At 43.8% G+C, this 27903-nt stretch overlaps 1 protein-coding gene across 2 annotated transcripts in view; it reads right to left on the minus strand.

Annotated features, from left to right (window-relative positions):
* The window catches only part of CFAP221 (cilia and flagella associated protein 221), an 827291-nt gene that overhangs the window by 741644 nt on the left and 57744 nt on the right, over positions 1 to 27903 (minus strand). For both annotated transcript variants that reach the window (XM_069224324.1, XM_069224325.1), the window contains exon 2: positions 21196 to 21378. In XM_069224324.1, the coding sequence (XP_069080425.1) occupies positions 21196 to 21331 (136 nt within the window). In that variant the 5' untranslated portion in view covers positions 21332 to 21378. The remainder of the gene's footprint in view (positions 1 to 21195; positions 21379 to 27903) is intronic.

Raw genomic sequence — 27903 nt, forward strand, 5'->3', positions numbered from 1 at the left:
GAGCCCCCCTTCCCTTGCCTGCTTCGCTGAAGAGACCCCTGAGTCTCCCATTGAAACCTATTGCAAACCTGACGCCTGTTTGCACTCTGCACCCGGCCGCTGAGGGTGTACTTTTTGTGCTGACTTGTGTCCCCCCCGGTGCCCTACAAACCCCCCCTGGTCTGCCCTCCGAAGTCACGGGTACTTACCTGCTGGCAGACTGGAACCGGGGCACCCCCTTCTCCTTTGAGGCCTATGCGTTTTGGGCACCATTTTGACCTCTGCACCTGACTGGCCCTGAGCTGCTGGTGTGGTAACTTTGGGGTTGCCTTGAACCTCCAACGGTGGGCTACCTTGGACCCAACTTTGAACCCTGTAGGTGGTTTACTTACCTGCAAAACTAACAAATACTTACCTCCCCCAGGAACTGTTGAAATGTGCACTGTGTCTAGTTTTTAAATAGCTTATTGCCATTTTTGCCAAAACTGTACATGCTATTTTGCTGATTCAAAGTTTCTATGATACCTACGTGAAGTCCCTTTCATTTGAAGTATTAATTGTAAATATTGAACCTGTGGTTCTTAAAATAAACTAAGAAAATATATTTTTCTATATAAAAACCTATTGGCCTGGAATTGTCTTTGAGTGTGTGTTCCTCATTTATTGCCTGTGTGTGTACAACAAATGCTTAACACTACCCTCTGATAAGCCTACTGCTCGACCACACTACCACAAAATAGAGCATTAGAATTATCTCTTTTTGCCACTATCTTACCTCTAAGGGGAACCCTTGGACTCTGTGCATGCTATTTCTTACTTTGAAATAGTACATACAGAGCCAACTTCCTACACACACCTAGGGAGATATAGGCCAAATTCACGAGACATTATGAGGCACGCTTCAAGGGTACCTCCTGGGTGTGATTCCAGCACTGAATTTCTTGCCGGAGTGGAGCTCCCACACTTAGAGGACGATCTGATTGAAGCACTTGAAACACCTCTCGACCTTGAAGAGATCAGATCTAGTATCCGTGAACTTGCATCCGGCAAAACGCCAGGCCCGGACGGGCTGCCAGTTGACTTTTACAAGGCCTTCGTGATACAGCTGGCACCCAGGCTGCTTTGTGTATATGAGGCGGCCGAACAGGAAGGCTACTTATCGGCCACTCAAAGGGAGGCGCTGCTGGTCTCCCTTCCCAAGCCTGGGAGGGATCCGGTGGATATGAGCTTGTATAGACCTTTGGCAATGCTGAACACAGATTATAAAATATTAGCTAAAGTGTTGGCAACGCGCCTTGCGCCGAGTGTGCCGGGTCTAATACACCCGACCAAAACGGGTTTGTACCGGCTAGGGACACCTCCCACAACATCAGAAGGTTATTCCGGGTCATGCAATATGCGAGGCGTGATTGGCCGCGAGCAGGCTGCCTTGTTTTGGATCTGGAAAAGGCCTTTGACTCCCTGGAGTGGCCCTACTTGTTCAAAGTGTTACATCAATTTGGCATGGGACCATCCTTTATTCGTCTAGTTAAACTACTATACACCAGACTGCTGGTCCGGGTGAGGCTGGGATCCGAGATATCGGAGCCGATCCGGGTGTGCAGGGGTACGAGACAGGGTTGCCCTCTCTCACCGTTGCTATTCTCACTTGCTATGGAACCTCTAGCACCGGCCTTGCGCAGAGAGGGGAGTAACTGGGGAATTCCTCTAGGAGATGGTCTACACATAGTGTCACTGTACGCTGACGTCCTCCTTCTATACTTTAGAGATGTCACGCAGATCCCACCTGGGGCTGGCTCGCTCCTAAAACATTTTGCGTCGATATCCGGCCTCAGGGTCAACTGATCTAAGTCATGCCTCTTCCCCTTTGACCCAGGACTTTCGGATCCGGGACTTAACCTGACCCAGAGTCCTGTTCCGTGGCAACCATGCACATTCAGATATTTGGGTATCCGAATCTACCACAGTGAGGAAGATATATTTGAGGGCAACCTTGCAAGAGCGGTGTCCTCAGTCAAGTCTCAAATGGCGTTTTGGAGGACATTGCCGCTGTCGGTAGCGGGCAGGATAGCACTCCTAAAAATGGTGGTTCTGCCACGACTTTTGAATTTTTTCTATAACCTCCTGCACTACGTTCCCCCCGGCTTAAGGACACTGGAGACGGGACTGAGGTAATTCATCTGGAATGGCGGCCGTTGCAGAGTTGCCCTAAAAAAGCTATACCTGCCACCTGACAGGGGCGGACTAGCTGTCCCTAATCTAGAACACTATTACTTGACAGCCCAGCTTGAGTGGATATCCAGGTGGCTGGCGGATGCACAACTCGCGGACACAGCGTCGGAGAGAGGACCATGGTCGCTTCAGCAGATACAGCATTTATTTCACCCACTCAAGCATGGCAGACCCCGCGGCAACTGTTTCTCAGAGTGGCCCACAAATGTTTCCACAGATCACTCCGCCTCACAAGATCAGTGATCCCCTATGCGCCTGCCCTGGCGGTATCGGGCACACCAAGGGGCCCCAGAGTCACATCAGACTCCGAGTTACGCACATGGAACGAAATAGAGTTGTACACATTGGGTGATCTCCACGAAGAAAACCAGCTGCTACCGTTTGCTAGGCTCCAGGAGATGGGATTACCACCTGGCCAATTTCTATTATACTGCTCCTTGGTGAGGGCTCTGGGGTCCAGGTGGGGGAGACATCTCGGTGGCTCCTCCTACTCACTTACTGATTCAGTACCTGCAGGTGGTGGGTCGGGAGCACCACCTGATTAGCTGGCCGGCAGATGCCCTGAGAACCCAGACCGCCCTCAAGAATGAAACGCTACATGCGGAATGGGAAGTGGACACTGGCGACTCAATTGCGGTAGCGCGATGGAGGTCTGCTCTTTCAGGCCACCTTAACGTACCTCGCAACTCTCGATTTCGCTTAATTCACTACTATATAGTGCACAGAGCCTACCTTACGACAGCCCGCTTGAACAGTTACTTTGCCCGCGAAGACACGCCCTGTCCCCGATGCCGCGAGATTAGAGCAGACTTGTTACACATGGTGTGGTCCTGTCCTAGCCCGGGATCCTACTGGAGGGTGGTTATTGACAATTTATCCGACTGCATAGCACAACAAATACCCTTCACCTGGGAGGCATGCATCCTGGGGCTATTCCCTAGAAGCAAACAACGCAGAGCAGAGGTGCTCTTCACAGACCTAGCGCTCATTGTGGCAAAGCGATTAGTGACCCGCAGGTGGAAATCACCAGATCCCCAACCAGTACAGGTCTGGAGGCGTTCTCTGAAGGTGTGGGCAGGAGCAGAGGGCACAGCACTGAAGCGGGAGGAGGTCCTGGGGCTGTGACAGTTCCCGATATCCACCTGCTGGGAGGAGCTGTTGCTGCGGCCGCGTAACATGGGAGTATGCCCAGTAGAAGAGGGATTAGCCTAACACGAACGAGTATCTGTTGGAGAGAAAATGCACTGTATGGGGGGACTGAGTGTGAAAACTGGCGAGATACACTATGGCACCGAGAGGCGGGAAAACTACACTCACCAGACTTGACAAATGACCCAGCCCTTCCACCAGCAAACTGATTTGTTGTAATGCGATCCCCACCCCGACTTGGAAACAATCATATGCAAAATAATTGTGCAGGTGTCTGATACCGGCAAATGTTACCGTTGTTTTTTCTTCTTTATTCAAAGGTTAGTCTATATAAAATTCATAATGTCTGCCTCCTTAACAAAGACACCTCAGTTGAACATTTGTGACTGAAATAATGTTACGCCAGCGAGCGCCGTCAAGCGACGCACTGACTGACAGACGCCAAATATACTATTGACCTCTCAAGCTGCACCCACGGAACAGAGTAACAAAGGTAAAGGTAAAGCACATTAGACAATAAAAACAATGCAGGATGAAAACCGCAACTAGCACAATGAACAAGATAAACACTTGAACAACTGCAAGTATATGCTGTACAATATGCTGCATCATTGTGTAACCAATTTACCAACCAATACTTAATGTTGTAAACACTGCACATCATACTATGTTAAAATTAAACTAGTATCAAAACATGAAGCAATGTAATGATAAAATGTCAATAAACAGATTTATGAAAAAAAAAAATCATAAGAATCACAATACTCAGAGTTACTAAAAATAAAGGTACTTTATTTTAGTGACAATGTGCGAAAAACATCTCAGAGGATATACTCCCCTGGGAGGTAAGTAAAATACACAAAATATACACACAAACCAAAATCAGGTAAGTAAACAGTGAGAAAAGTAGTGCAAACACTGTAGAATACAATAGAATGCAATAGGCCTAGGGGCAACACAAACCATATACTAAGAAAGAGGAATGCGAACCACTTTGGGACCCCAGGCCTATTGTAGTATGTACACGGTCGCTGGGTGTGTAAAAAAACCCTAAGGGTGTCCAAGATACGTCACCCCAAGACCCTGAAAAGTTGGAGTAAAGTGACCCCACTTCCCCAGAAACACACAGTTAGGCACTACACAGGGACACATACAGGCCACAAACTATGAGCACTGGGGTCCTTGCTAGCAGGATCCCAGTGAGACAGTAAAAACACCCTGATATATCCTCCCAAACAAGCCAAAGTCGGGGTAACAAGGCTAGGAAGAGGCTACCTTCCTACACAACCCCCCCCCCCCAAACAAAGGACAATAAGGCTAACCTTGGCCAGTTGAGTCTTCATTGTCTAAGTGGAGATAAGTGGAGAGTAGCTCTGCAATAGATTGGTTACTCCCTTTATCATCCACTGTATGGTTACTTCCCTGTGGGGATGTGAACCACCACTTTTGGAGTTTTTTAGCTAGCCAACAATGTGAAGTTATATTCTCAGAGTTTCTGTTAGTATGTTTTAGTTTAGAACAGTGGGATTGGTTCACTGGGCATACATCAAGTGATGAGAATGCCAGACAGGGATGCTGTCTCAAAAAAGCCATAGCTGGGCAAAAGGTTTGTACATATGTCTGTAAGAGGGAACAGGATTGCTGTTTCTCTTGAGCTGGAGCAGGGCTGCTGTCCTATAAGCTCCACACTAGGGCAGGGCTGTTGTCCTAAGTGTTTTGAGGCAGTGCAGGGTTGCTGCACTAGATTTTCTCTGGGAGGGTTGGAGGGATGCTCCATGTTAACTAAAATGGTGCAATTTTTCACATCAGGATTAGTTATCCCACAGAGAGGTACTCTCACCTCAGGGAGTACAGCTGTGGTAGCCGATGGTTCCCTTGGTACAGGTTCCACCCCAGGAGAGGTTTCTCCCACCACAGGACTGATATCCTAAGTGGCAGGGTGGGTAGGGGATACTTTGATGCCCTTTTTACCTGTTGTTGGAGAAGGATCCTGAGATTTCAGGCCTTTTTCGCTCCTTTGCTTTTTCATTTCAGCTGAAATGAGAGGAAGCAATTCCTCAGGGATACCCAGCATGGATGCACAGGTACTAAACTCTACCCCAGCCCAACCTGAGGCCTCTAGGTCATTACCTAAGAGACAATCTACAGGTAAGCTAGGTGATACCACTACCTGCTTTGGGCCAGTAACTCCACCCCAACTAAACTGAACTATAGCTAAGGGGAGGAACTGATTGGAGTTATGGACATCAATAATCCTTTACTGTTGTCCAATGAGGTGTTGTGCCGGAGACACTAGGTTCTCAGTCACCAAAGTAATACTGGCACCTGTGTCCCTGTAGGCCTCGGCCTCAACACCATTTATTAAAGCGGACTGCCTGTACTTATCCATTGTAACGGGACAAGCAGCCAGTGTGGCAAGGCCAATGCCACCAGGTGTGACAGAAACTGTCTTGGGACTGACTACCCCTGTTTCTATGATGGACCCAAAAGTGAAGCCAACTACACCCTTATTTTGACTGTGGCCAGCAGTCCCACCACTATTACCACTACTGCTAGGGGCACTAGAGTTTGATGTATTAGTGGTGGTAGGCTCAGGGGCTTTACCTGGGCAGGATGTATCCCCTGGCCAATGGCCTTTATTTTTACACACATAGCACCAAGGCTTTTTAGTGTGTGTGAATTGTGAAGAAGAGGAAGTAGATGATTTATCCACACCCCCTGAAGAGTGTTTAGGATGTGAAGAAGGATCTTTGGTTTTACCTTTATCCCCATGCTTATCCTGAGATTTTTCACCATCTTTCTTCTTGCCATCCTTGTCACCACCTGTATGAACTTTTCTGTTCACTCTTGTTCTGACCCATTTGTCTGCCTTCTTTCCCAATTCTTGGGGAGAGGTCAGATCTGAGTCTACCAAGTACTAATATAACAAGTCAGACACACAATTATTCAAAATGTGCTCTCTCAGGATTAGAATATGCAGGCTTTCATAGTCAGTCACCTTACTGCCATGTAACCATCCCTCCAAGGCCTTCACTGAACAGTCTACAAAGTCTGTCCAGTCTTGAGAGGACTCTTTTCTGGTATCTCTGAACTCTATCCTGTATTGTTCAGTGGTTAAGCCAAATCCATCTAAGAGTGAATCCTTCAAAACTTTGTAGTTGTTGGCATTACTTTCTCTGACAGTAAGGAGCCTATCCCTACCCTTACCAGTGAAAGATAGCCACAAGATAGCAGCCCACTGCATTTGAGGGACCAACTGTACCACACAGGCCCTCTCAAGTGCAGCAAGCCACTTAATAATGTCATCCCCCTCCTTGTAAGGGGGGACTATCTTATGCAGGTTCCTAGAATCTTGTTCTCTTACAGGATTACTATCAAGGACACTGCTGCTGCCACCATGAGGAACTAACCCCAACCTCTGCCTTTCCCTCTCTACATCTAGAGATTCCCTGTCTAAGGCCAGCTGCTGCTGTCTCAGCTTCAGTCTGGCCTCTTCCAACCTCAGCTTTCTGAGTTCCCTCTCTAGGGTGTTATCCTCAGGGTGGGAGGCTTGGGAATTCTGAGACACAGAGGAAATGTGGGAATTGGCAGAAGTGGACCTGTCTCAAACTGGCTGGACTCTAGTTACCTGGCCTTTTGGAGTGAAAAGTGCCCTACTAGTATGTGACCCCCTCCCACTACCAGTGTCACTAGGTGGCCTGTTCGCTGGCAGGTCTATGGATGAACCCTCCCCAGAGTCCTCAGGGCCCTCCCCTGATTCTTGCTGGGTACCCTCCTCCTCTACCTCCTGACCCTGGGATGGGCCAGACTGGTTCTGGTCACTTTCTAGGAGAAGGCTAAGTAGAAGATCTTTGGTAGGGTTCTTACCAATGCTTAAACCTCTTTCTATGCAGAGACCCCTCAAACTTGTAAAGTTTAAACTACCATAGGTTGCCTGGACAACTATGGGAGTAAGCTCTACTGCACACATAGTTGTTAGAAAGGGTTTAGGACAGAGAGAAAAATGTTTCAGAAACTTTTAAAGAAAAGAGAAAAACTTTTCAAACTTCAAAACTTTTTATAAAGTTTGTAGAAAGAAAGTTAAACTGTTTAGGTTAACTGTGTATTTGGAATATGTTTTTCTTATGAATAGCACCAATGACAAAGTGGTAAAGCAGTTACAAGTACTTATCCCACCGCTACCACCAATGTAGGAGGCTGGCCTGGCTTATAGTGGGTACCTGATGGTACTTACACCTTGTGCCAGGTCCAGTTATCCCTTATTAGTAGATTAGTAGTGTTCTAGCAGCTTAGGCTGATAGAGGTAGCTATAGCAGAGCAGCTTAGGCTGAACTAGGAGACATGAAAAGCTCCTACTATACCACTTACATCATATAGCGCTATATCATAACAATCACAATACTCAGAATTACTAAAAATAAAAGGTACTTTATTTTAGTTACAATGTGCCAAAAATATCTCAGAGGATATACTCCCTTGGGAGGTAAGTAAAATACACAAAATATACACACAAACCAAAATCAGGTAAGTAAACAGTTAGAAAAGTAGTGCAAACAGTGTAGAATACAATAGGATGCAATAGGCCTAGGGGCAACACAAACCATATACTAAGAAAGTGGAATGCGAACCACTTAGTGACCCCAGGCCTAGCGTAGTGTGTAGAGGGTCGCTGGGAGTGTAAGGAAACACTAAGGGTGTCCAAGATACCCCACCCCAAGACCCTGAAAAGTAGGTGTAAAGTGACCCCACTTCCCCAGAAACACACTAAAGTTGTGATAGGAGCTCCTGCAAAGACCACGACAGACTGCAGCGCACTGAAGACAGATTCCTCAACCTGAGGACCTGCAAAGGAAGGGGACCAAGTCCAAGAGTCACGAAAGTGTCCACGGGGGCAGGAGCCCACTAAACCCCAGATGAAGGTGCAAAATAGCTGCCTCCAGGTGGAAGAAGCTAAAGATTCTGCAACAACGGAAGATGCCAGGAACTTCTCAGTTGCACAGAAGATGTCCCACCGCATGCTGGAGGATGCAGAGTTGTTTCCATGCAGAAAGACTGCAAACAAGCCGTGCTAGCAGCAAAGATTGCGGTTGAGGAAAATGGGTGCTGCCTGGGCCCAGTAAGGACAAGGAGGTCTCCCCTTGAAGGAGGAGACAGAGGGGGCGCTCAGCAACACAGAGAGCATGCAGAAGCAGGCAGCACCCGCAGAAGTACTTGAACATGGGTTCAAGAAAACTGAGCATGGCAGTAGTCTCAACACTACAAAGGAGGGTCTCACTAAGCTGGAGGTCAACTCAGCGACTTGAGCAATGCATGACAGAGTGCTGGGGACCTGGGCTGTGCAGTGCACGAAGGATTCCTTGCAAAAGTGCACAGAAGCCCTAGCAGCAGCAGTTCACGCAGTTAACAGCATTACTGTCTGGCGTGGGGCGGCACGGACTTACCACCACCAAATTTGGACTGTTGGGGTCACTTGGATCCAGCTCCTGTGTTCCAGGGACCAAGCTCATCACGATGAGAGGGGACCCAGAGGACCGGTGAAGCAGAGGTTTGGTGCCTGCGTTAGCGTCGGAAAGATTCAGTCGACCCACAGGAGATTTCTTCTTGGCTTCCAGTGCAGGGTCAAGGCAGACAGCCCCCAGAGCATGCACCACCAGGAAACAGTCGAGAAAGCCGACAGGATTAGGTGCTACAATGTCGCTGGTAGTCTTCTTGCTACTTTGTTGCAGTTTTGCAGGCGTCCTGGAGCAGTCAGCGGTCGATCCTTGGCAGAAGTCGAAGAGGGAGATGCAGAGGAACTCTGGTGAGCTCTTGCATTCGTTATCTGACGAGAAGCCCACAGGAGAGACCCTAAATAGCCCTCAGAGGAGGATGGGCCACCTAATCATGTAAGCACTTATCAGGAGGGGTCTCTGACGTCACCTGCTGGCACTGGCACTGGCCACTCAGAGGCCTCCATTGTGCCCTCACACCTCTGCATTCAAGATGGCAGAGGTCTGGGACACACTGGAGGAGCTCTGGGCACCACCCCTAGGGTTGGTGATGGACAAGGGAGTGGTCACTCCCCTTTCCTTTGTCCAGTTTCACGCCAGAGCAGGGGCTGGGGGGTCCCTGAGACGGTGTCTACTGGTTTATGCAAGGAGGGCACCATCTGTGCCCTTCAAAGCATTTCCAGATGCCAGGAGAGACTACTCCTCTCAGGGTCTTAACACCTATTTCCAAAGGGAGAGGGTGTAACACCCTCTCTTAGAGGAAATCCTTTGTTCTGCCTTCCTAGGACTGGGCTGCACAGACCCCAGGAGGGCAGAAGCCTGCCTGTGGGTTGGCAGCAGAGGTAGCTGCAGTAAAAACCTCAGAGAGCTGGTTTGGCAGTATGCTGGAGCCCCGGGGATGCATGGGATTGGCACCCCAATACCAGATTTGGCATGGGGGACAATTCCTTGATCTTAGACATCTTACATGGCCATATTCGGAGTTACCATTGTGAAGCTACATATAGGTATTGACCTAAATGTAATGCACGCGTGTAATGGTGTCCCCGCACTCACAAAGTCCAGGGAAATTGCCCTGAACTATGTGGGGGCACCTTGGCTAGTGCCAGGGTGTCCTCACACTTAGTAACCTTGCACCTAACCTTCACCAAATGAGGGTTAGACATATAGGTGACTTATAAGTTATTTAAGTGCAGTGTAAAATGGCTGTGAAATAACGTGGACGTTATTTCACTCAGGCTGAAGGGCAGTCCTGTGTAAGAATTGTCAGAGCTCCCTATGGGTGGCAAAAGAAATGCTGCAGCCCTTAGGGATCTCCTGGAACCCCAATACCCTGGGTACCTAGGTACCATATACTAGGGAATTATAAGGGTGTTCCAGTGTGCCAATTAGAATTGGTGAAAATGGTCACTAGCCTGTAGTGACAATGTTAAAGGCAGAGAGAGCATAAGCACTGAGGTTCTGGTTAGCAGAGCCTCAGTGACACAGTTAGGCACTACACAGGGACACATACAGGCCACACTCTATGAGCACTGGGGTCCTGGTAAGCAGGGTCCCAGTGAGATATATAAAACACACTGACAAATAGGGTTTTCACTATGAGCACTGGGGTCCTGGCTAGCAAGATCCCAGTGAGACAGTAAAAACACCCTGATATATCCTCCCAAGCAGGCCAAACGTGGGGGTAACAAGGCTAGAAAGAGGCTACCTTCCAACAGTTCTTAAAAGGTTTAGTTAATAGGTTTCCTCCCACCCCTTTTCAAATGCCTCAGTGGGATCTGAATCTTGTTTTAACCTTTTTAATGGGGTCGCCTTTTGAGCCCATGCATTCTTGCCCGCTAAGGTTTCTGGTTCTTAAGACGTTTTTCTTATTGCTATAACCTCGGGTAGGCGAGTTGGTGAGCTGCAAGCTCTTTCTGTTAAACCCCCCTTTACCTTATTCTTTCCGGATAAAGTGGTGCTGAAAACCAGGGCGGCTTTCCTACCAAAGGTTGTCACTCCTTTTCATATGGGGCAAACCATTACCCTTCTATCTTTCTACCCTCCTCCTCACCCCTCGACGGAGGAAGAGAGGCTTAACCGTTTGGACCCTAAAAGGGCACTTAGTTTTTATATTGAGAGGACGAAAGACTTTCGCCTGGAGGACCAGCTGTTCGTGGGGTATATTGGACAGAGGATGGGCAGAGCAGTCCATAAAAGAACAATCTCCAGGTGGGTCATTCTTTGTATCAAGATTTGCTACTCGTTGGCAAAGAAAGTTCCCCCTGAGGGTATCAGAGCCCATTCCACCAGGGCTAAGTCCGATACTTCGGCCCTGGCAAGGGGGGTTCCAGTGGTGGATATTTGCAAAGCAGCAACTTGGGCGTCCCTCCACACCTTTGCAAAGCATTACTGCTTGGACTCGGAGGTTAGGAGGGACTGCCATTTTGCACGATCTGTATTGCAGGATTTCTTGGTATAATCAGACAGGCACCCACCTCCGAGTGCGGTACTGCTTTGGGACACTATTCATAAGGTGAGGAATCCACAGGTAGTTGTATCCATCAGAAGAACAAGTTTCTTACCTTCGGTAATGCTTTTTCAGGTGGATACAATTGCTACCTGTGGATTCCTCAAAGTGTTTTGCTATACTGATTCGAATCCCACATAAATATTAAGACGTGAACTTACCCTGAGAGAAGATTCACCTTTGCAACACTTGAAACAGGAAAAGATATTGATAATAGGGGCCATGTATGGTCCAAATATATGTATGCAATGTTTCTTCTGTAGCTTGTCAAGGATGTTGACTGAATTCAGCCATACAACAACAATTGAAGAGAAGTGGACCCTAAAGACAAATGCCTTTCTGAACAAATCTGGATGCCCCCACAGGTGTAACAGACATTTATTGCATTGCAGCACAATGGCATGACTGACTACAATTTAACTCACATCTGATGATTACTTAAGTCTGCTAACATAAAATATAGCTATTTTTCCCATCTCCTTGTGACCACATCACAAATAGATCAGATGGTGCAAAGCCCACTTTTACCAGATGTCTTGCAATGTGATATTCTTGAGGTAGGATTATCTATGGTTCTCCGTTACACATAGCCTTGAAATTCGGACATGATGCCCTGGCCATCCATTGGCAAATTAGGATGACTGCATGTAGTGATACACAAGAAAATTAATTATTGTTTTCTCACATACAAGAGGACGTGACTGAAAATGAAGAATCCACACCATCTGCAGAGAGAGTATAGGCAGCAAGCAAGGCAACTTGGAGAGGGCTCATAATAAGTACTGGCCAATCCAAAATTCAAAACTAAACCACGGAGACTAGTGATACAGATCAGTGACTTCACATCGCACTATAAGGCTGGACCATCCCTTAACGTGAACCGACAACAGCCAAAAGAATACTCAATGCCTTTTTTACAGACAGGGCAAATGAGTGCTAATGAAGGTATGGCAGTGACACTCTGAATATGGAGAGAAAGCCAGTAGACTCCTAGCAGGACAGTAGCACCAAAAAGGACCACAGACGTGCATTTCAGCCAAAGGCGCCACCAAGGGACATCTACTAACCCACGCCCTAGACACAGCTGACCAATTTGCCCCTTACTCTGAGACTTTGCATAGCTCAGAAACAACTAATACAGATCATAGGAGAAAGCATTCCAAAGTAACTTACATCTATGAAGACTATTCCCTAAGGGTAGTGCCTTGTCAGAAGGTGAGCTGACTAAGGAAGAAACAGCTGGAACTATATCTCATTTCTCAACATGAAAATCAGCTGGGTAGGAGGGATTCACTGGTGAATTGTGCAAGAAAGGTAATTCACTCTCTGGTACCCTTGTTGTATAAAGCATTTAAAGAGATGGGATTGACAAGCACCATGGGTCATATATCCAACAATGCCACCATATCCCTTATCAACAAAGAGGGCAAGGATCCCCACAACTGCACAAGTTACTGATCAACAGCTTCAAAAAATGTTGGTGTAGAGAGCATAGCAAAAATTATTGGAATTGGGTTACGCAGTGTTATACCTTCCTTGGTGAACTCCTCACAGGGATGTTTTGTCTTGTGCCGTTCAGCAAGAAAATCATCTTAGAACTTTAGTGCATCTTTGACAGACAAAACTTGTCCTGTAGAATGCATAGCCTTTTTGCTCAGTGCTGAGAAAGCATTTCATTGAGTGGAGAGGAGATACATCTTTAGAATCCTAGAGAAAACTTCATATTTAAGATACGTTGGGTTTAAGGTGTCCCATTACAACCTTAAATTGTAGTGGATTTTGAATCAAGATGACCAAAATAAGGTATGTCACTAGGCAGGGATGCCCACTCCCACCCTGTTATTTTTGCTGGCCCTCGAACCCTTATCTCCTGCCAAACGCAACTCAAGTGAAATTGACTGGTTTCAGGCAGTAATGGGTCACCTCAAATTCCTTCCTTAAGCAGACAATATCTTGCTAACTCTGTCAAAACCAGAGTCATCCCTAACTACTGCAATAACGCTGATTCTTTTCTTCTTGAGATTCTCCAGATACTTGGAAATCCATATTAATAGAGTCCTGGAAAATGATAGAAAACAATCAGACCATTTTATGGCCAAACCCAACTGTATAGTAACACTCAGTAAGCTCCAGACGAAATTCCACACTTACAATGGAAAAAAAATTCCACCTTTAGAAATTAGCAAAAGCAACATCGGTCTCAACTGGCTCTTTGTGGAAGGACTAAAGTGTTCTTATTTTTTATGTTCCAGTTCTCTACTCCAGTACCAAGAAGGCTGCTTCCGCCCATGTCACTCTAATCAATAAGGTCCCAAACCTGTTCTTCACTGCCATCAGTTTGGTCTCAATGTCATCCACCTTCTTGTGGAAGGCCTCCAGTGACTCCAGGAAGACCCCCTTTCCCTGCAGCCATAACAGCTTCTATATTGCTATCAGGAGAAAACATGCCAATTCTGATAGCAGCTGTGCACATGATCACCATTTGAGAAAAATTATGCCACATCAGCCAGTCTGTATTTTTGTCATTTAGAGTGACACTGTCTCCTCTCCATTTCAGTAGTGCGCCAACAGCTGTATGTGTAATACTATATGTATTTGACCACCGACTCCATATTGACCACTGACTCCATTTTGTGCTTAGCTTCAGGTGCCTGCCGTCACATCTGTGGTAAACTGTTTTTCCACACTGAGCTCGTTTTCCACATAGAATGTGTTTTTGCTCTTCTCACCAGAGCAGGGAACATATTGTGGGGGATGTGGAGGTGATAAGAATGTACCTGGGTGAGAATGTTTTCAGCAGAGTAAGGTACAGCTCTGTCTCAGGAATGTGCATCGGGGAAGGGCCTGTTCCTTTGCGTGCTTTCGACACAGAACAAGTACATCCAGCGCTTGAATTTCATAACTTACTCGAGGGGAGATTGCCAGAATCTTCCTCTTGGGTTTGTTTAAGGTATATAAGCTGGGGAACCTTGGCACTGATGCAGAAGGAACTCATTTTTGGCGTGGATGAACTGCCCAAGTCATATCCCATCAGGAAAATTTCTCCTGTCTCGGTTGTCTAGGGTTCCTCAGCTTGATGTTGGCAAGGATGATGCTGGATTCGATCCCCATGGTGATGCATTTCTATTCTTAATTATCTAGCTTGGCTGTGCATATATATATATATGTATCTATATTAACTGCATATATTAATTGTTAATGGATTGTACTTTTTATGCCTGTCATCGTTTAACTGCTGTGAGTATTTTTGCATTTACACATGATTTACTGCATTCAAGTTAAATGCTCATGTTTATATTTTTGTGTGCTTTTATTTGGTATCTGGGAAGTGGCTTAATAAATGTATTAATCAAACTAGGAGTGCTGCATTCCTTGGCATTGGTTTCCTCTTAGTTTGAAGCAAAGAAGAACAATTTGTCGTAGTTGGCAGGATACGAAGTAAAAGATTTAAAAGTGTAAATGTTTGGCAAAATGTCAAAGGCAGTTTTCCACTTGCCAAATGACATACCAGGGTGAGAAAAAGCACCCTTTGATGTTCTTGCAAATGAATGGGCGCGTGCGGCAGGGTGATTTGAGAATTGGAGTGAAGGTCTTGTTGATGCTGAAACAACAAAAAAGTATTAATTTGCTTGCAAAAAGTGCCAGTAGAGAAGGATCGCAATTTAGCTATTTTAGGCAGACGGGGCTGGATCTGTTATCTACTTATAGAAAAATGCATGAGAAATGTGTTCAGTTAGAACAAGAAAATCAGAAATTGGAGAGGCAGCAAGTTGAAGCCAAAAATAACGTAACTAAGCTGCCCTGTCAGAATAAATTACTGCAAGATAAAGTTGATACTTATCAGTCCGTCGAAGAGAAAACAGCTGCCTGCCTTGCACAACATAGGTACCAGAAACGCAGGGGGAGAGTCAATCAAAAGAATGTTCACTTAGCCATTGCTAAAACAGGGCTAGACTGGAAATCTGATGTTTGAAATGCCAATATTTGGGATTCCACCGATTTTTCAGATTTCAGTGAAGAGTCTGTTCAAAAAGGTGGGGGGCAGCTTGAGGCAGATGAACATAAAGTAGGTTGTGCCCAGCCTATATTTAGACTGAAAATACAGGGCACCCCACAAAGCCCAGGGGGGTTGAGATGCACTCCTTAGAAGATTATTCTCAACAGGTGATAAAGGACATCATGGATAAGTTTCACCAAAACCCTGGGGAAGCATTGTTCACATGGGTGGTGCAGTTGTTTGACACAGAAGCTTCTGGGGTGGAACTGGATGTGGGAGATGCAAGGAGGTTTTGTACTCTTAGCACTGACCCCATAATACAAGAGCAGTTTAGAGGTTATGAGAATAAAGGTTGTGAGGTATTGTCAGAAATTTCGTACTGAGTCAGACTGGCCGCCAAATTATAAGCCCTGGAGCAGGTTGAGAGATGCTATGCAAAGAACTAAAGAAGAAAATATGAAAACTGGTATTCTCTTGGATGAGGATCACAATTTGTTAGATGCTCCACTGACAGCTTCAGTACGAAACAAAGTGATTCGGTTAGCTCCCCCAGCTTACAAGCAGGTGAAAATGGCTCTCCTAATTAATCGGACATGGCAGGCATTGAAAGATGTACTGGAGGCAGTTCGCGAGTTAGGAAACCTGAGATAGTCTCAAGGTCTGAGGGTTGCACAGACAATAACAGAGTATCTAGGAGAGATATGTTTACAGCGTTGCTGAAGGATGGTGTCAACAAAGAGCAGATAGATGGAATAGATACTAAGAGTCTGTGGGAGATGTACTGCAAGCAAGGGCTGGACAGAAAGGAGGGCAGCAGAAAAGTGAATAAGCAGGGTAAGTAAATGAGTGAATCAGGGCAAGTCACAGATGCAGGAGAAGGGAAAAGAGAGGGAAAAATCTATCTTCACAGGGGAACGAGGAGGAAGATTTGGACACCAATTGGTTAACTGCTGAAAACAGGGAAGGAGAGGAATCTCCTCGCAGATTTGACAGCATATATCCAGCCATGACTTGGAAAATGCTAGAACAAAGTACTGTAACTGTACATCATGTAGATACCCACTGTCCCATCGACTCACTAGAACAATGGTTTAATTCCCCTGCAGACAATAAAGCCAAAATCTCAGAGGCAGAAGTGGCGACAGAGGATTCTGACTTGGTGGAAATGGCTAAGTGGGTGCACCAAAAATGTGGACACCTAGGAGAGAATGCCACTAACAGCTGGGCAGAGATTAGAGAGATGCATATTCCCCTAGATTTGATCAAAACAGTCATCTTTCATTGTCCTATTTGTCAACATACGCACCAGAGATCTGTCCTGCAAACTGTCAGAGGTCAGTTGGGGAGAGGTAAGTTGCCAGGGCAGATTGATTACATTTGGGCCACTACTGAATAGTCGTGAGTATCAATACGCCTGCACAGTGGTAGATACTCATTCTGGTTATTTGATTGCCTTCCCTTGCAAATGTGCTACTCAGTTCAATACCATTTAAACTCTGGACTTGTTATTGTTGTATTACAGATTCCCACTCCAAATACAGAGTGACAACAGGTCACATTTTAAAGGTAAATTGGTGCAAGATTATTGTTCACAACACAATATTGAGTGGATTTATCAAATTCCATATTAGCCACAAGCTGTGGGATTAATTGAGAGAATGAATCGCTTACTGAAAGCCCAATTATGAAAATTATCTGATGGAACTTTGAGAAATGAAGCCCTCCAGATTTTGAATAATAGACCTTTGACAAATGCAGAGACCCCTTTAATGTGAATGTTGACCCCAGTGTTAAAGAAACAACCCCATGTAGCAACGAACACCATCATGTATTGGGAAATAAAACCAGGAGCTTTTGCTCCATATCGAGCAACACCATAATCTGCAGGTCTTGATTTGCATGCTTTGAAAATGTACAGATTGAAACCAAAAGACATGATGCGTCTTGAAACAGGTGTTGGAATACAGATTCCCCCGGAGCACTTCAGATTGATTGCTCCTCAATCTGGATTGGCAGTCAAAGATATTCAGGTCCTGGGGGAGTGATTGATGCAGACTAGCAAGGAGAACTTAAAGTCATTTTGTTGAACAGTGGAGACACTTACTCAATAATACAATTTGGAGACAGAATAGCTCAGATTATCATTAATACACTGTATGGAGGAATAGTTTAAAAGGGTACTGCCCCAGCCCTTCTTACAGTGTGTGGGAAGGAAGTTTTTGGCTCAACTGACAAAACTCCTAGTGCTAAGGTGTGGTTAGAATCCCCAAATCGTCCTCCTGAACCAGCAGAAGTTATAGCAAATGGCAGGGATAACGTGTTATTAGTCATGAAACCAGGACAAGAAAAGTGGGAACAAGTACAGGCTGATAAATGTTATTTTTGAGAATTACCATACTTGTCTCTTTTACAGGTCATACTGCAAGGTGTCTTTGTGCTGATTGCGCTACCTGGTCGCTGTTTGGGCGTGTCCATGTAGGGTTGGAAGGGACCGAAAGCCCCCAGCTCCGAAGTGAATGACCGACTGCATCGATAAAACCTTTACTGCACCAGAATGAAAACGTTTGGATCCACTTGGCGTGTACTGTGCTTAACATATTGGATTTCTTCATCACGAATATTAAAAGTACTGTTGATGTTATCTCCACGTGTTTAGTCACCATACCAACTCCTGCCACTGTTTTGCTGCAAATCTTTAATGCCACCAACAAAGATGGAGCAGTAGAAGAAAGTGATGTACTGACTCACTTCACCCCCTAGGAGTATTGTAGGTTTTGCCAAGAGGTAACGGATGAAAAATCAGATAACATAAAACACGTGATTACTTACAACATTATTACTGGTGATGTCACCTACAACTTAACTTGCAACACTTACAAAAATCAGAAAATTTGCTCAAATGCGTCTTGAAGCAACAACGGGGTCTCCTCAAGGGATCCCGTGGGAACAATGAGTACTGTCTCAGCATAGAAATTATAACATGTAAAACATGAATAATAGCATGTCTTGCCAACACATTGTGACTGCTGCTAGTCACATCAAGCATGTTAAACTACCGGTTGAGTGGTTGTTCTCTTGTGGAAATACTGCCTATATGTACATTCCTGCCAATATAACTGGGGGACTGTGTGCTTTTACGCGGTTAGAACTTATGATGTTTCCATTTCACTCTGTATCACATAAGCGACTCACAATAGAAACAGTTCAATTAAATAAAGACTGTGACTCTGAAATTCAGTTAATATGAAAATCAGAGTATCTAAGTATAAGTATTCCTATAGTAGATGTTCCAGGGTTAGCGGTTTATGAAACTCGAGTTATTAACAAGTTATCATGTTTGATAGCCAAGAACATTAATCATACCTCCATTGCTTTGGCTGAGTTATTACTGGATATACGAGGCACTAGAAAAGCCGCATTGCAGGGCAGCCATTGACTACTTGCTCCTGAAGCATGATCATGGTTGCTCAGAATTGGAGGATATATGCTGTTTTAACGTGTCAGACCATTCCACCTCCATCCAGTCCCATATCAAAGCTTTACATGAATTGGTGAAGGGAGTAAAATATGATGTAGATAGAGGGTAGTGGGACTGGCTGTTTAGCTGGCTGCCTGATTGTGGGCAATTACGCACTATCTTAGGTGGAGAACTCTTAGTCATTTGTCTAATAATAATGCTATGTTGCTGTATACAATGCATACCTAAACTGATTGCAATGTTTAGACCAAAAAGGGTTACTTTTAGACCAGTATGTTATGAGAGTAACTAGTCAAAGGGTGGAGTGTCATACTATTTGTATTTGACCACCGACTCCATCTTGACCACTGACTCCATTTTGTACTTCGCTTCAGGTGCCTGCCGTCACATCGGTGGCACAGAGTTTTTCCACACCAAGCCTGTTTTCCACATAGAACAGGTTTTCTCTCTTCTCACCAGAGCAGGGAACATATTGTGGAGGATGTGGAGGAGATAGGAATGTACCAGGGTGAGAAGGTTTCCAGCAGAGAAAGATACAGCTCTGTCTCAGGAATGTGCATTGGGGCAGAGCCCGTTCCTTTGCGTGTTTTTGACGCAGATGGAGTACAGCCAGCTTTTGAATTTCATAACTTACTCGAAGGGAGGAGAGACTGCCAGAATCTTCCTCTTAGGTTTGTGTAAGGTATTTAAGGTGGGGAACCTTGGTACTGAGGCAGAAGGAACTCATTTTGGTGGTGGATGAACTGCCCAAATCATATCCCATTGGGGAAGTTTCTCCTGTCTCGGCTGTCCACTATTCACTACATATATTAATTGTTGATGTATTGCACTTTTTATGCCTATCATCGTTTAACTGCTGTGAATATTTTAGCGTTTCTACATGTTTTACTGCATTCAAGTTAAATGCTCATGTTTATAGTTTTGTGTGCTTTTATTTGATATATGGGAAGTACATTTTTGCCATTGGTTTCCTCTTAGTTTGAAGCAAATCAGAACTCTGTGTTAGATACCAGGGCTTCTCCTTCTGTTTTTTTAGATGCATGCAGCCATCATCATGGTGGGGAAGATGCAGTACTGCTATTTTCTTCAACCAGCAGCTCTGATCTGCTCCTACTCCTTGTGGGGGAACCAGCACAAGTTGTACTGCTCAAAAAGTGTTGCTGATATCAAGAAGACCCCCTTTAGGTCAGTTTAAGTGGGGTCTCAGAACACTAGGACGCATTCCATAGTTCACTTTTCCATGCCTACTAGTAGAACATTTAATGAAAATACGCAGTCGTAGGTGTGGAGGAGCTGGCTTTGGTTCATGACACTTGTCAGGTGTGATATAAAAGGGCACTGGCATAAGGGGAAGGAATGACTGGCTGCACATGTAACAGTCCCAGCTGGGTATCACTCGGGTGTTTAACAGTAAGGAGGTGATTTCCAGTTCCAGAACTACATAAAGGTTGGGTCCCATTAGTTGATAATAGAAGAGCGCTCATATAGAAGTAATGCCCAGTTCTATTAGCTAAATCTCTAGCAAGTACCGAAAGCTTGCCTCAGTTGAAGGCAGTAGTAATTAGAGTTATTCTTGACAACTGCACAATAAACATAAGATTGCACACTTTATCACATCTGTAGCATCCCGAAAGACTTTGTACCTTTCACTCCTAATGATGGTAAGAGGCTACTAATATGTTAATGAATAAATAAAATGTTCTGGGTCCTGTGAGTGATATCACGGAAATTCTTTAATAAAATTAATGATAATGTGAACACTGCCGTGCTGAATATTACTTTCTAGAAGCTTGAAGGCAATAAATACTAGCCAGGGCTGTCTTCCTTTATCAGAGTGGCTTTTTAAAAAAATTAATGCTAAAGGCAGAGAACATGGCTCTAGCATAAGTTTCTTTTTTTCTAGCTGACATTAAAAAACAATGTGTGTCCTAAATGAAAGCCCTCCTATATGGACTTGAATACATCTACAGGGCGCATGAAGAGAGAGACAAATGGTATTTTAGGAAAAAGGAAATAACAGACATCACCCACATGTTAAGTATGTTTCCAATAAAGCGACCCCCACATCCCACCCACTCCATCCCATGTGCGCCTCTCCTCAAGTTCCACTTAGTAAGTACCTATACACTTTATTTAATTGCATCTTAAGAAGCTGGTCCTTTGGCAGTAGAAGAAACATCACTTTTATGGGATGCCTTTACCTACCAATACAGACAGACCCAAGAATGAAATGTCAAATAAATCACAGCACACCCTAGCGTACGCACCCAACAAGTCATGTTTATTTTCTGACAGGCACTTGGCAAACCAATAAGATAATGCTGAGAGCACATGCTTCCAAAAAAAAAAAAAAAAGACTTACTTGAGTCTAGCAGATGATTAGGCACATTTCCTTTTTTAGGTTCCTCCACTAGGCTTTTCAAAAGGAGAGATGGAACCTTCTTAAATTTGCTTTCATGGTTGCTGAACGCAAGAGGGATGGATTGTGCGACCTCCATTTTAGCAGAACAATCTTTATCTCAGCTGCAGACACTGCATCCCTTACCTTAAAGTAAAATAAAGATGTATAATGAAGATGCAGCTATTATAAAAGAGTGCCAGGCCATCAAAGAACAAACATATTGGCAAGAGGAGACACATTTGGTAGCTTTGTATATTTGAACTGTGCATGCTGCATTAAGTGTTACATTCCATGTAACTATATGCATTAAACAATATACACTGCAGTATAAAATGTTTTTTTTTTACTCTATACCTTGTTGAAAATGACTGCTGATGAAGTCAAACAAGCAGGGGTATTGTGACCTCAGCTTGCACCTGGAAAGCATTTAAACACAATTTTGTGTCCCTGCTAGAACCAGTCATACACAACTCTCGGCTAATTTTGGAAAGGTAACATGTAGAGTGGATGTTGTACCCATTTTGGACATTTGTAGTATATATGCATATATGTGTGTGTATGGTATTTTTATAGTGTGGATCTAGTCAAAAGGTAGGTAGTCAAAGACCAGCCTAATGTCAAGGAGAAATAGGAGAGTTAGCTAGGTTGTGGATGAATAATGCTGCATTGTGATGTGGTGTTCTTTAAGAAAGTGAGTTTTGAACGCTTTCCTAATTGTAGCAGCAGCATAGGTTGATCCTGATTGATAATGGGATGTTATTCCAGATACTGGGTGCATAAATGGACCTGCTGTCTTGCTTTTTCTTTTTTACAGTTCTTAGTCTGCAGTCTGATGATGTCCTGGCTGCAGCTGTTCTGAGAACCACCAGAGATGGTGAGCTTGTCTACAAGATAATAAGCAGGAGTACTGGTCGTGATTTCTGAAGTGTTTTTCAGCTCAGTTGTTTTTAGTTTGGTGAGAATCTACACCTGTGTGTAGGTTGATGCTTCTAGAGGGCAGGAAATATATTGCCTCAGATTGTTTTTTCTCAAATCTAGGAACTACTTTATGCATGAATGTATGTATGAACTTGTGCTGCAGAAAACTAGCTTCAAAGCAAACAGAGTGCTTGACATTATTATGAAAAAAGTGACAATGGGAATAACAAAGTGGGACGGCTAGTTCCCAAAGTATTTTATGAAATATTTATAAGTCTTTGGATTTAGTCATAAAAGAGAACTGTGAAGCTTTTGAAATAGGTTGAAATTGCCCCGAAAGAGGACTATGAAATAGTTTTCCAAGTAGTTTGGCTTAACATCCTTAACATGTACATGAGTCAGATCACCCACTTTTCTCCACTAGGACCATCGCCATGGCGTATGCTACTAACTTCAGTCGCTTTGATGCAAGTTGAGAGGCCTGAAAGAGGTGTACTTTTCAAGAGGAACTTTCCAGGGAGTGGTTGAGGTAGAAACTGCAGACTAATAAACTGAAAAAGATGCTCTACCAAATTAACTGAAATAAAGCAGGAAATCGGGGATGCATGGGTACTCTAAATGCAATCTATGTGGAACAAGCTTGAAACAGAGATTCCGCATGCACATGTTGATGGGTGATTCAAGTGAGAAACGTCAAAAGAAAAGCAAGTAGCCAGGGGAGCTTTCCGTCTGCTAGGCATGGACGTCATTTATGCGTCCATAAGGGTCGCAGCTGCGACTCCTGGCTTTGCCTTGTGACCCCTGGCACTGTCTTTGCAACCCCTGGCTTTAGAGGTGGCAAAAGCAGAGCCAGAAACACAGTAGCAGCATGACGTTATGGACGTTGGTTGAGGCTTCTTTTTCTTTGTTTTCTCTCTTTTTTTAATTACACTGATAGTGAATAATGTTTGAGTATTCGCTACTAATGTAATAAATGGAGTATAATTAGCTGGATTAGAACCCCAGCTGAGGTAAGTAAAAAACGCTTTTAAATGTATGTGTATGCATGCTTTAGGGTGAGCGTGTTTAGACGAGCAGGTGTGTGTGTGTAAGTGTGAAGGTGTGTATCTGTAAGCATGTGTGTGTGTGAGTGGAATGGAAAGTTAAAATGGGTGTATTACGTCACTTCCGCTACCCCCGGCATTTTGGTGAGTTGACGTTAATGCTGCTGGGGGTGGGGACATCGTCTTCTCCCCTGTGCTGCTGCAGGGGTCGAGCATCTGCGGCCACAACAGCATGTGAAGGAGTTCGATTTCTCCAGACACGGAATGACAGGGTCTGTAGTTTTCATCCCTGAACACTCCATGCCTGGAATCATTAGGAATTGCAGATAATGGAATTACAACTGGAGTTATCGTCCAGGTGAAATTTCACTACTCGCAATGAGGGAATCTGTCGGAATTGTTATATATATATATATATATATATATATATATATATATATATATATATATATATAAAAGAAGTTACATCATGGGCTGAAATTATTATTCAGTGTAGATGGAGTAAAAAAAAGAATGGTAAACTGTCATAAATAATTATTTTGCGGTATTTAACAGAGATAAAGGTGGAATGATTTAGTGCTTCTCTCCTATCACTCAAATCATCCATCCATTCAGAGTAGACAAATAACCTTTCATAGTATTTCATAATATTGTAAATTACTTTCACAGAATATTGATGACCGTATACTGCAGGGATAAAAGCATGTTGAAGCTTCTTCAATACTGTGTGGATAGTCTATAGCTCCGTCACCTCCTTAATTTTGTTACATCGTAAAAAGGTCACCTATGAATCTGTTTTTGAGGACTATTCAGGTTCTTTAAAAAAAGGAATTATGGAATGAACCCGAATCTGCAAAGTAGAGCATTGTGGATATGCCCAGGTATAACTGTACATATGTAAGTGCCACTGGAAACTTGAAATACACTCGCATTTGCCACCATAAGTGCACATTATTCCATACTGTCTTTAATTTTACTTCTTAAACAATTTTGATTCTCTAAATTTAGTTAATAAGCCGGCCTAGGTAAGGTCAAAGCCGCCCACTATTTAAAATTGGAGTTGGGAAATCACTCCTGAGTCAAGAGGAACTCAAGTGAGTGTAATGTGCACATCCAGTACTACAAATGGAATTTAGAATGGGCGAACCAGCTTGCAGAAAGCACTGCGATATTTATGTTGAAGAAAATAATAGAGATTTTTTTAAACCCATATAGAAGAGTTTATTTTGAACTCCAACCTGTGGAACAAGGATGTTAGGACGCGTACTGTACCGATAGTTGAAATAGGAATAGTAACTTTAGTAGGATTGACATCTTTACAAAGTTAACCTTTCCCAGAATTGACAGAGGCAAGTTTTGTTTCAGGTTTAGTAGTTTTGTAATTTCAGATCTTTTTGAGGAACAGTTAATGCTCAGTAAATCTTCCAGATTGTTTGTAATTGTTACCACCAAGATATCTCTCGTGAGGCTTTCTTAAATTATTCCAAAGGTGTGCCAGATAATCTACATTCCTGGTCATAATCTCGGTTTTACTCTCATGTATTTATTTTTAGCCACAGAACAATTCTAAATTCATAAGTTCTTGATTGCACAAAATATGTGCATCCTGACTGTCAGGGTACTATACAGATTAATAAGTCAAGTGTACTGCTTCACATTCTCAGATGTGCTGTTTTTAATATGTCTATTTGTAACTCTCTAACGATTTCTGTATGTTCATTCTTCTAGCCCTTTCTGGTAAAAGTAGGAGGAATCGATAGATACAAAGGTTTCAATTTTTGTGCATAGTGTGGTGAATATGTTTGGCTAAAATACCGTCATCCTCTTAATAACCTGTCGTTTTTAAAAGAACTAGGAGGCTCAAGCATCCACATTCCGCCAAGAACCAGGTATGAGTCCCTTTGCTTGACTGGATAATTCATATAAAAAATGTCAAGTTCAGTATACACATTTCAGGTTGCCTAATATTCAACTTGTGCCCAGTCTCAGCAAGCACAGGGACTATTAATCTGTATGCCTTTAGGTAAATCATTATCTGCTATGAATCCGCTGTCAACATACAAGATTGCAGTCAAATCACATTGAACTAATTCAATTATTCTTGCAGGGAACACCTCTGAACTATTCTCATACCCATATGTTAATTGGGTAAAATCAAATTGTATACTGTGAGAAGGCTGTTAAATAATAGGATTCTGGACCTACAAACATTTTCTATATTTAATGTGGTCTTGTATTTCTTGTGTGTTAGTTGCATCACTAATGCAGTGCTACATGACTCTCTACTGCATACGCTTTACAAATTCAAATTGCAATAGCCTAGTACAGCTCTCCTAGACTTATCAGGCTTTAAAATCAGGTAACCAGGGATAGTCACCATTGACGGGCAGAGTATGACACTTCCCTGATACTGTAATTCATTCACAATCCTTCGAGGATTTCTGAGTCTCTGGCTTTACAGAAAATTGTTTCTGAACGTGTGGTTCATCCCTTAAAAAAATACATTATATATATATATATATATATATATATATATATATATATAAATAAAAATATATAATTCCTCCAGTAAAATATATAGAAAAAAGCCCGGACAGCAAGTTGAGGTCAAGAATTTACTTTAATTCCAATTGCTTCCTCCCAATACAACGCGTTTCAGCCACAGCCTTGCTCACGTACAGATTGGAAGTTTGCTACACATATTAAATACCCATACTTTACAAAACATAAACAAAGGACTACATACAACACATACTTGCAATTCACCAAAACGTATGGGCGCCATATTTTAATGTCTAAAGGTACATAATATAGGCCTTGAAAAATACAATTCCTGTGCCATGTTAAAAGGTTATCATAAGCATATTAATCTAAATAATTTCCTAAAATGAATGATATTATGTGCAGGGAACAGAGGTGAAAACTCTGCTTTCTGAGAGTGGGACCTGTCTGACAGGTCCCACTAGCAGAAAGGGGAGTGTTTACTGTGGCTTGGCTGCAGCTGTCACAGTTGCAGCCAAGCCACAGCAAACAGCTATGTCCCAGGGATGGGCTCCCGGGGACATAGCAGGATCCGGCCCTTGGGGGTGGCGGTCCCCATGGCCATCAGTTGCTTCTCGAGGGGGGTCGTGCAGCCCCCTCCAACATAAAAGTATCCCCGGGGAAGGTGTGGTCCCTGGGGCTTGGGGGTCTGAAATGAACCCCCTTTTTTTTCCTATTTGCCTCAGGGAGGTGGTGGTTGTCCCTAGGGCAGCGGGGAGGCACGCCGCCCCATACCATATAACATGAAAGCAGCGGGGCAGCAGGGGACAAGCAGCTCCCCTGCATATTTGTTATAACCCCGGGGTAAGTGGCTGTCCCCAGGGCAGCAGGAGGGGCCACCCCGCATTATGATAAAAATGCCCCCGGGACTTGGCCCACCCGGGGACTTAAAAAAAGACAAAGCCCGGTAGCCCAATCTTCGTATTTTCAGGGAATTTACAGTGGATCCGCGGATCCACCGCGACTCCCATTGTAAATTTAAAAAAAAAAGCTTTTTGGCCCTGGGAGGTTCCTTCTGGGACCCCACTACCAGAGCTAATGTATCAGGGTGCCTTTATCCTGCCCCTTTTCTTTATTTTTAACCTTTTGTCTGGGATTCGGCTCAAGCAGAGTCCCAACATGGCTGACAAAACTTCCTTGTTGAAGTGTTGTCAGCCAGTCAGATCTTAGCATAAGATTGGGGAGGAGTTTCAAATCCTTTGTGACCCTATCTATACAAATTTAAATTTCCCTTAATTTCTCTCAAACTACTGAACGGATTTACACCAAATAACAAAAAGGCCTCTTTCTGGACCAAGAGCTACCTTTCTATCAAATTTGGTGTAATTCCATCCAGTGGTTTTGGCGCTACTGCTGTTCAAAATTCCTGTGGAAAAATTAATGGGGAAAACTTGTTTTGGGACCCCCCCCCCCTTTATCTCAGCCCCCGCTTGATGGATCACTCAGAAACGTCCCAGACAGCAACTGAAGTGATGTCCATTGTTTTTTGGGAAATTTCATGAAGAATTCACCAAACGGTGCCAAAGTTATTAGCAAGACAAAAAACACTTTTTCTATAGAAACTAGGTCCTAACTATAACTACCTAGTGGCGGCCACCACTAGGTAATATATTATATATATATATATATATATATATATATATATATATATATATATATACACACACACATAAACATGCCCCTAATCTTTACTGTGGGGAGGTGTTCTTGTTCTGCATGTGGTGTGTACGCAGCTAATGCAGGCCACCATGCCCTAGCAATATGAGTGGCCCTAGCCTAGGCCCACTGGAATTCTGCAATTCTGCAGACACTGTGTTTTTGCATAGTTATGGATTTGCCACATGATCTATCATCTATTGCATAATCTGCAGATTAAAAAAAGTAAATTTAATTTCTTACTCAAATAGATCAAACGTTTCTAAAACCGCAGTGAGCTGTGCTGCCACCCAGAGGAAGACACTATGCAAAGGTTGAATTTTATCTTTCCATTTCTCACTACTGAATTTTGGATGTTAAACTGGTACTAATGATGTGAAATATTTACCCAGAGTTAGTTTGTTAAAAAATGACAAAAGTATGCATTAACAGTACCACAAAACATGCTGCATTACGCAACATATTTTGCATTTTCTTTTCACATAATTTAGTAAACCCTGATGCACAATTC

This window comes from Pleurodeles waltl, chromosome 3_1 (genome assembly GCF_031143425.1).
Source record: "Pleurodeles waltl isolate 20211129_DDA chromosome 3_1, aPleWal1.hap1.20221129, whole genome shotgun sequence".
Lineage (NCBI taxonomy): Eukaryota > Metazoa > Chordata > Amphibia > Caudata > Salamandridae > Pleurodeles > Pleurodeles waltl.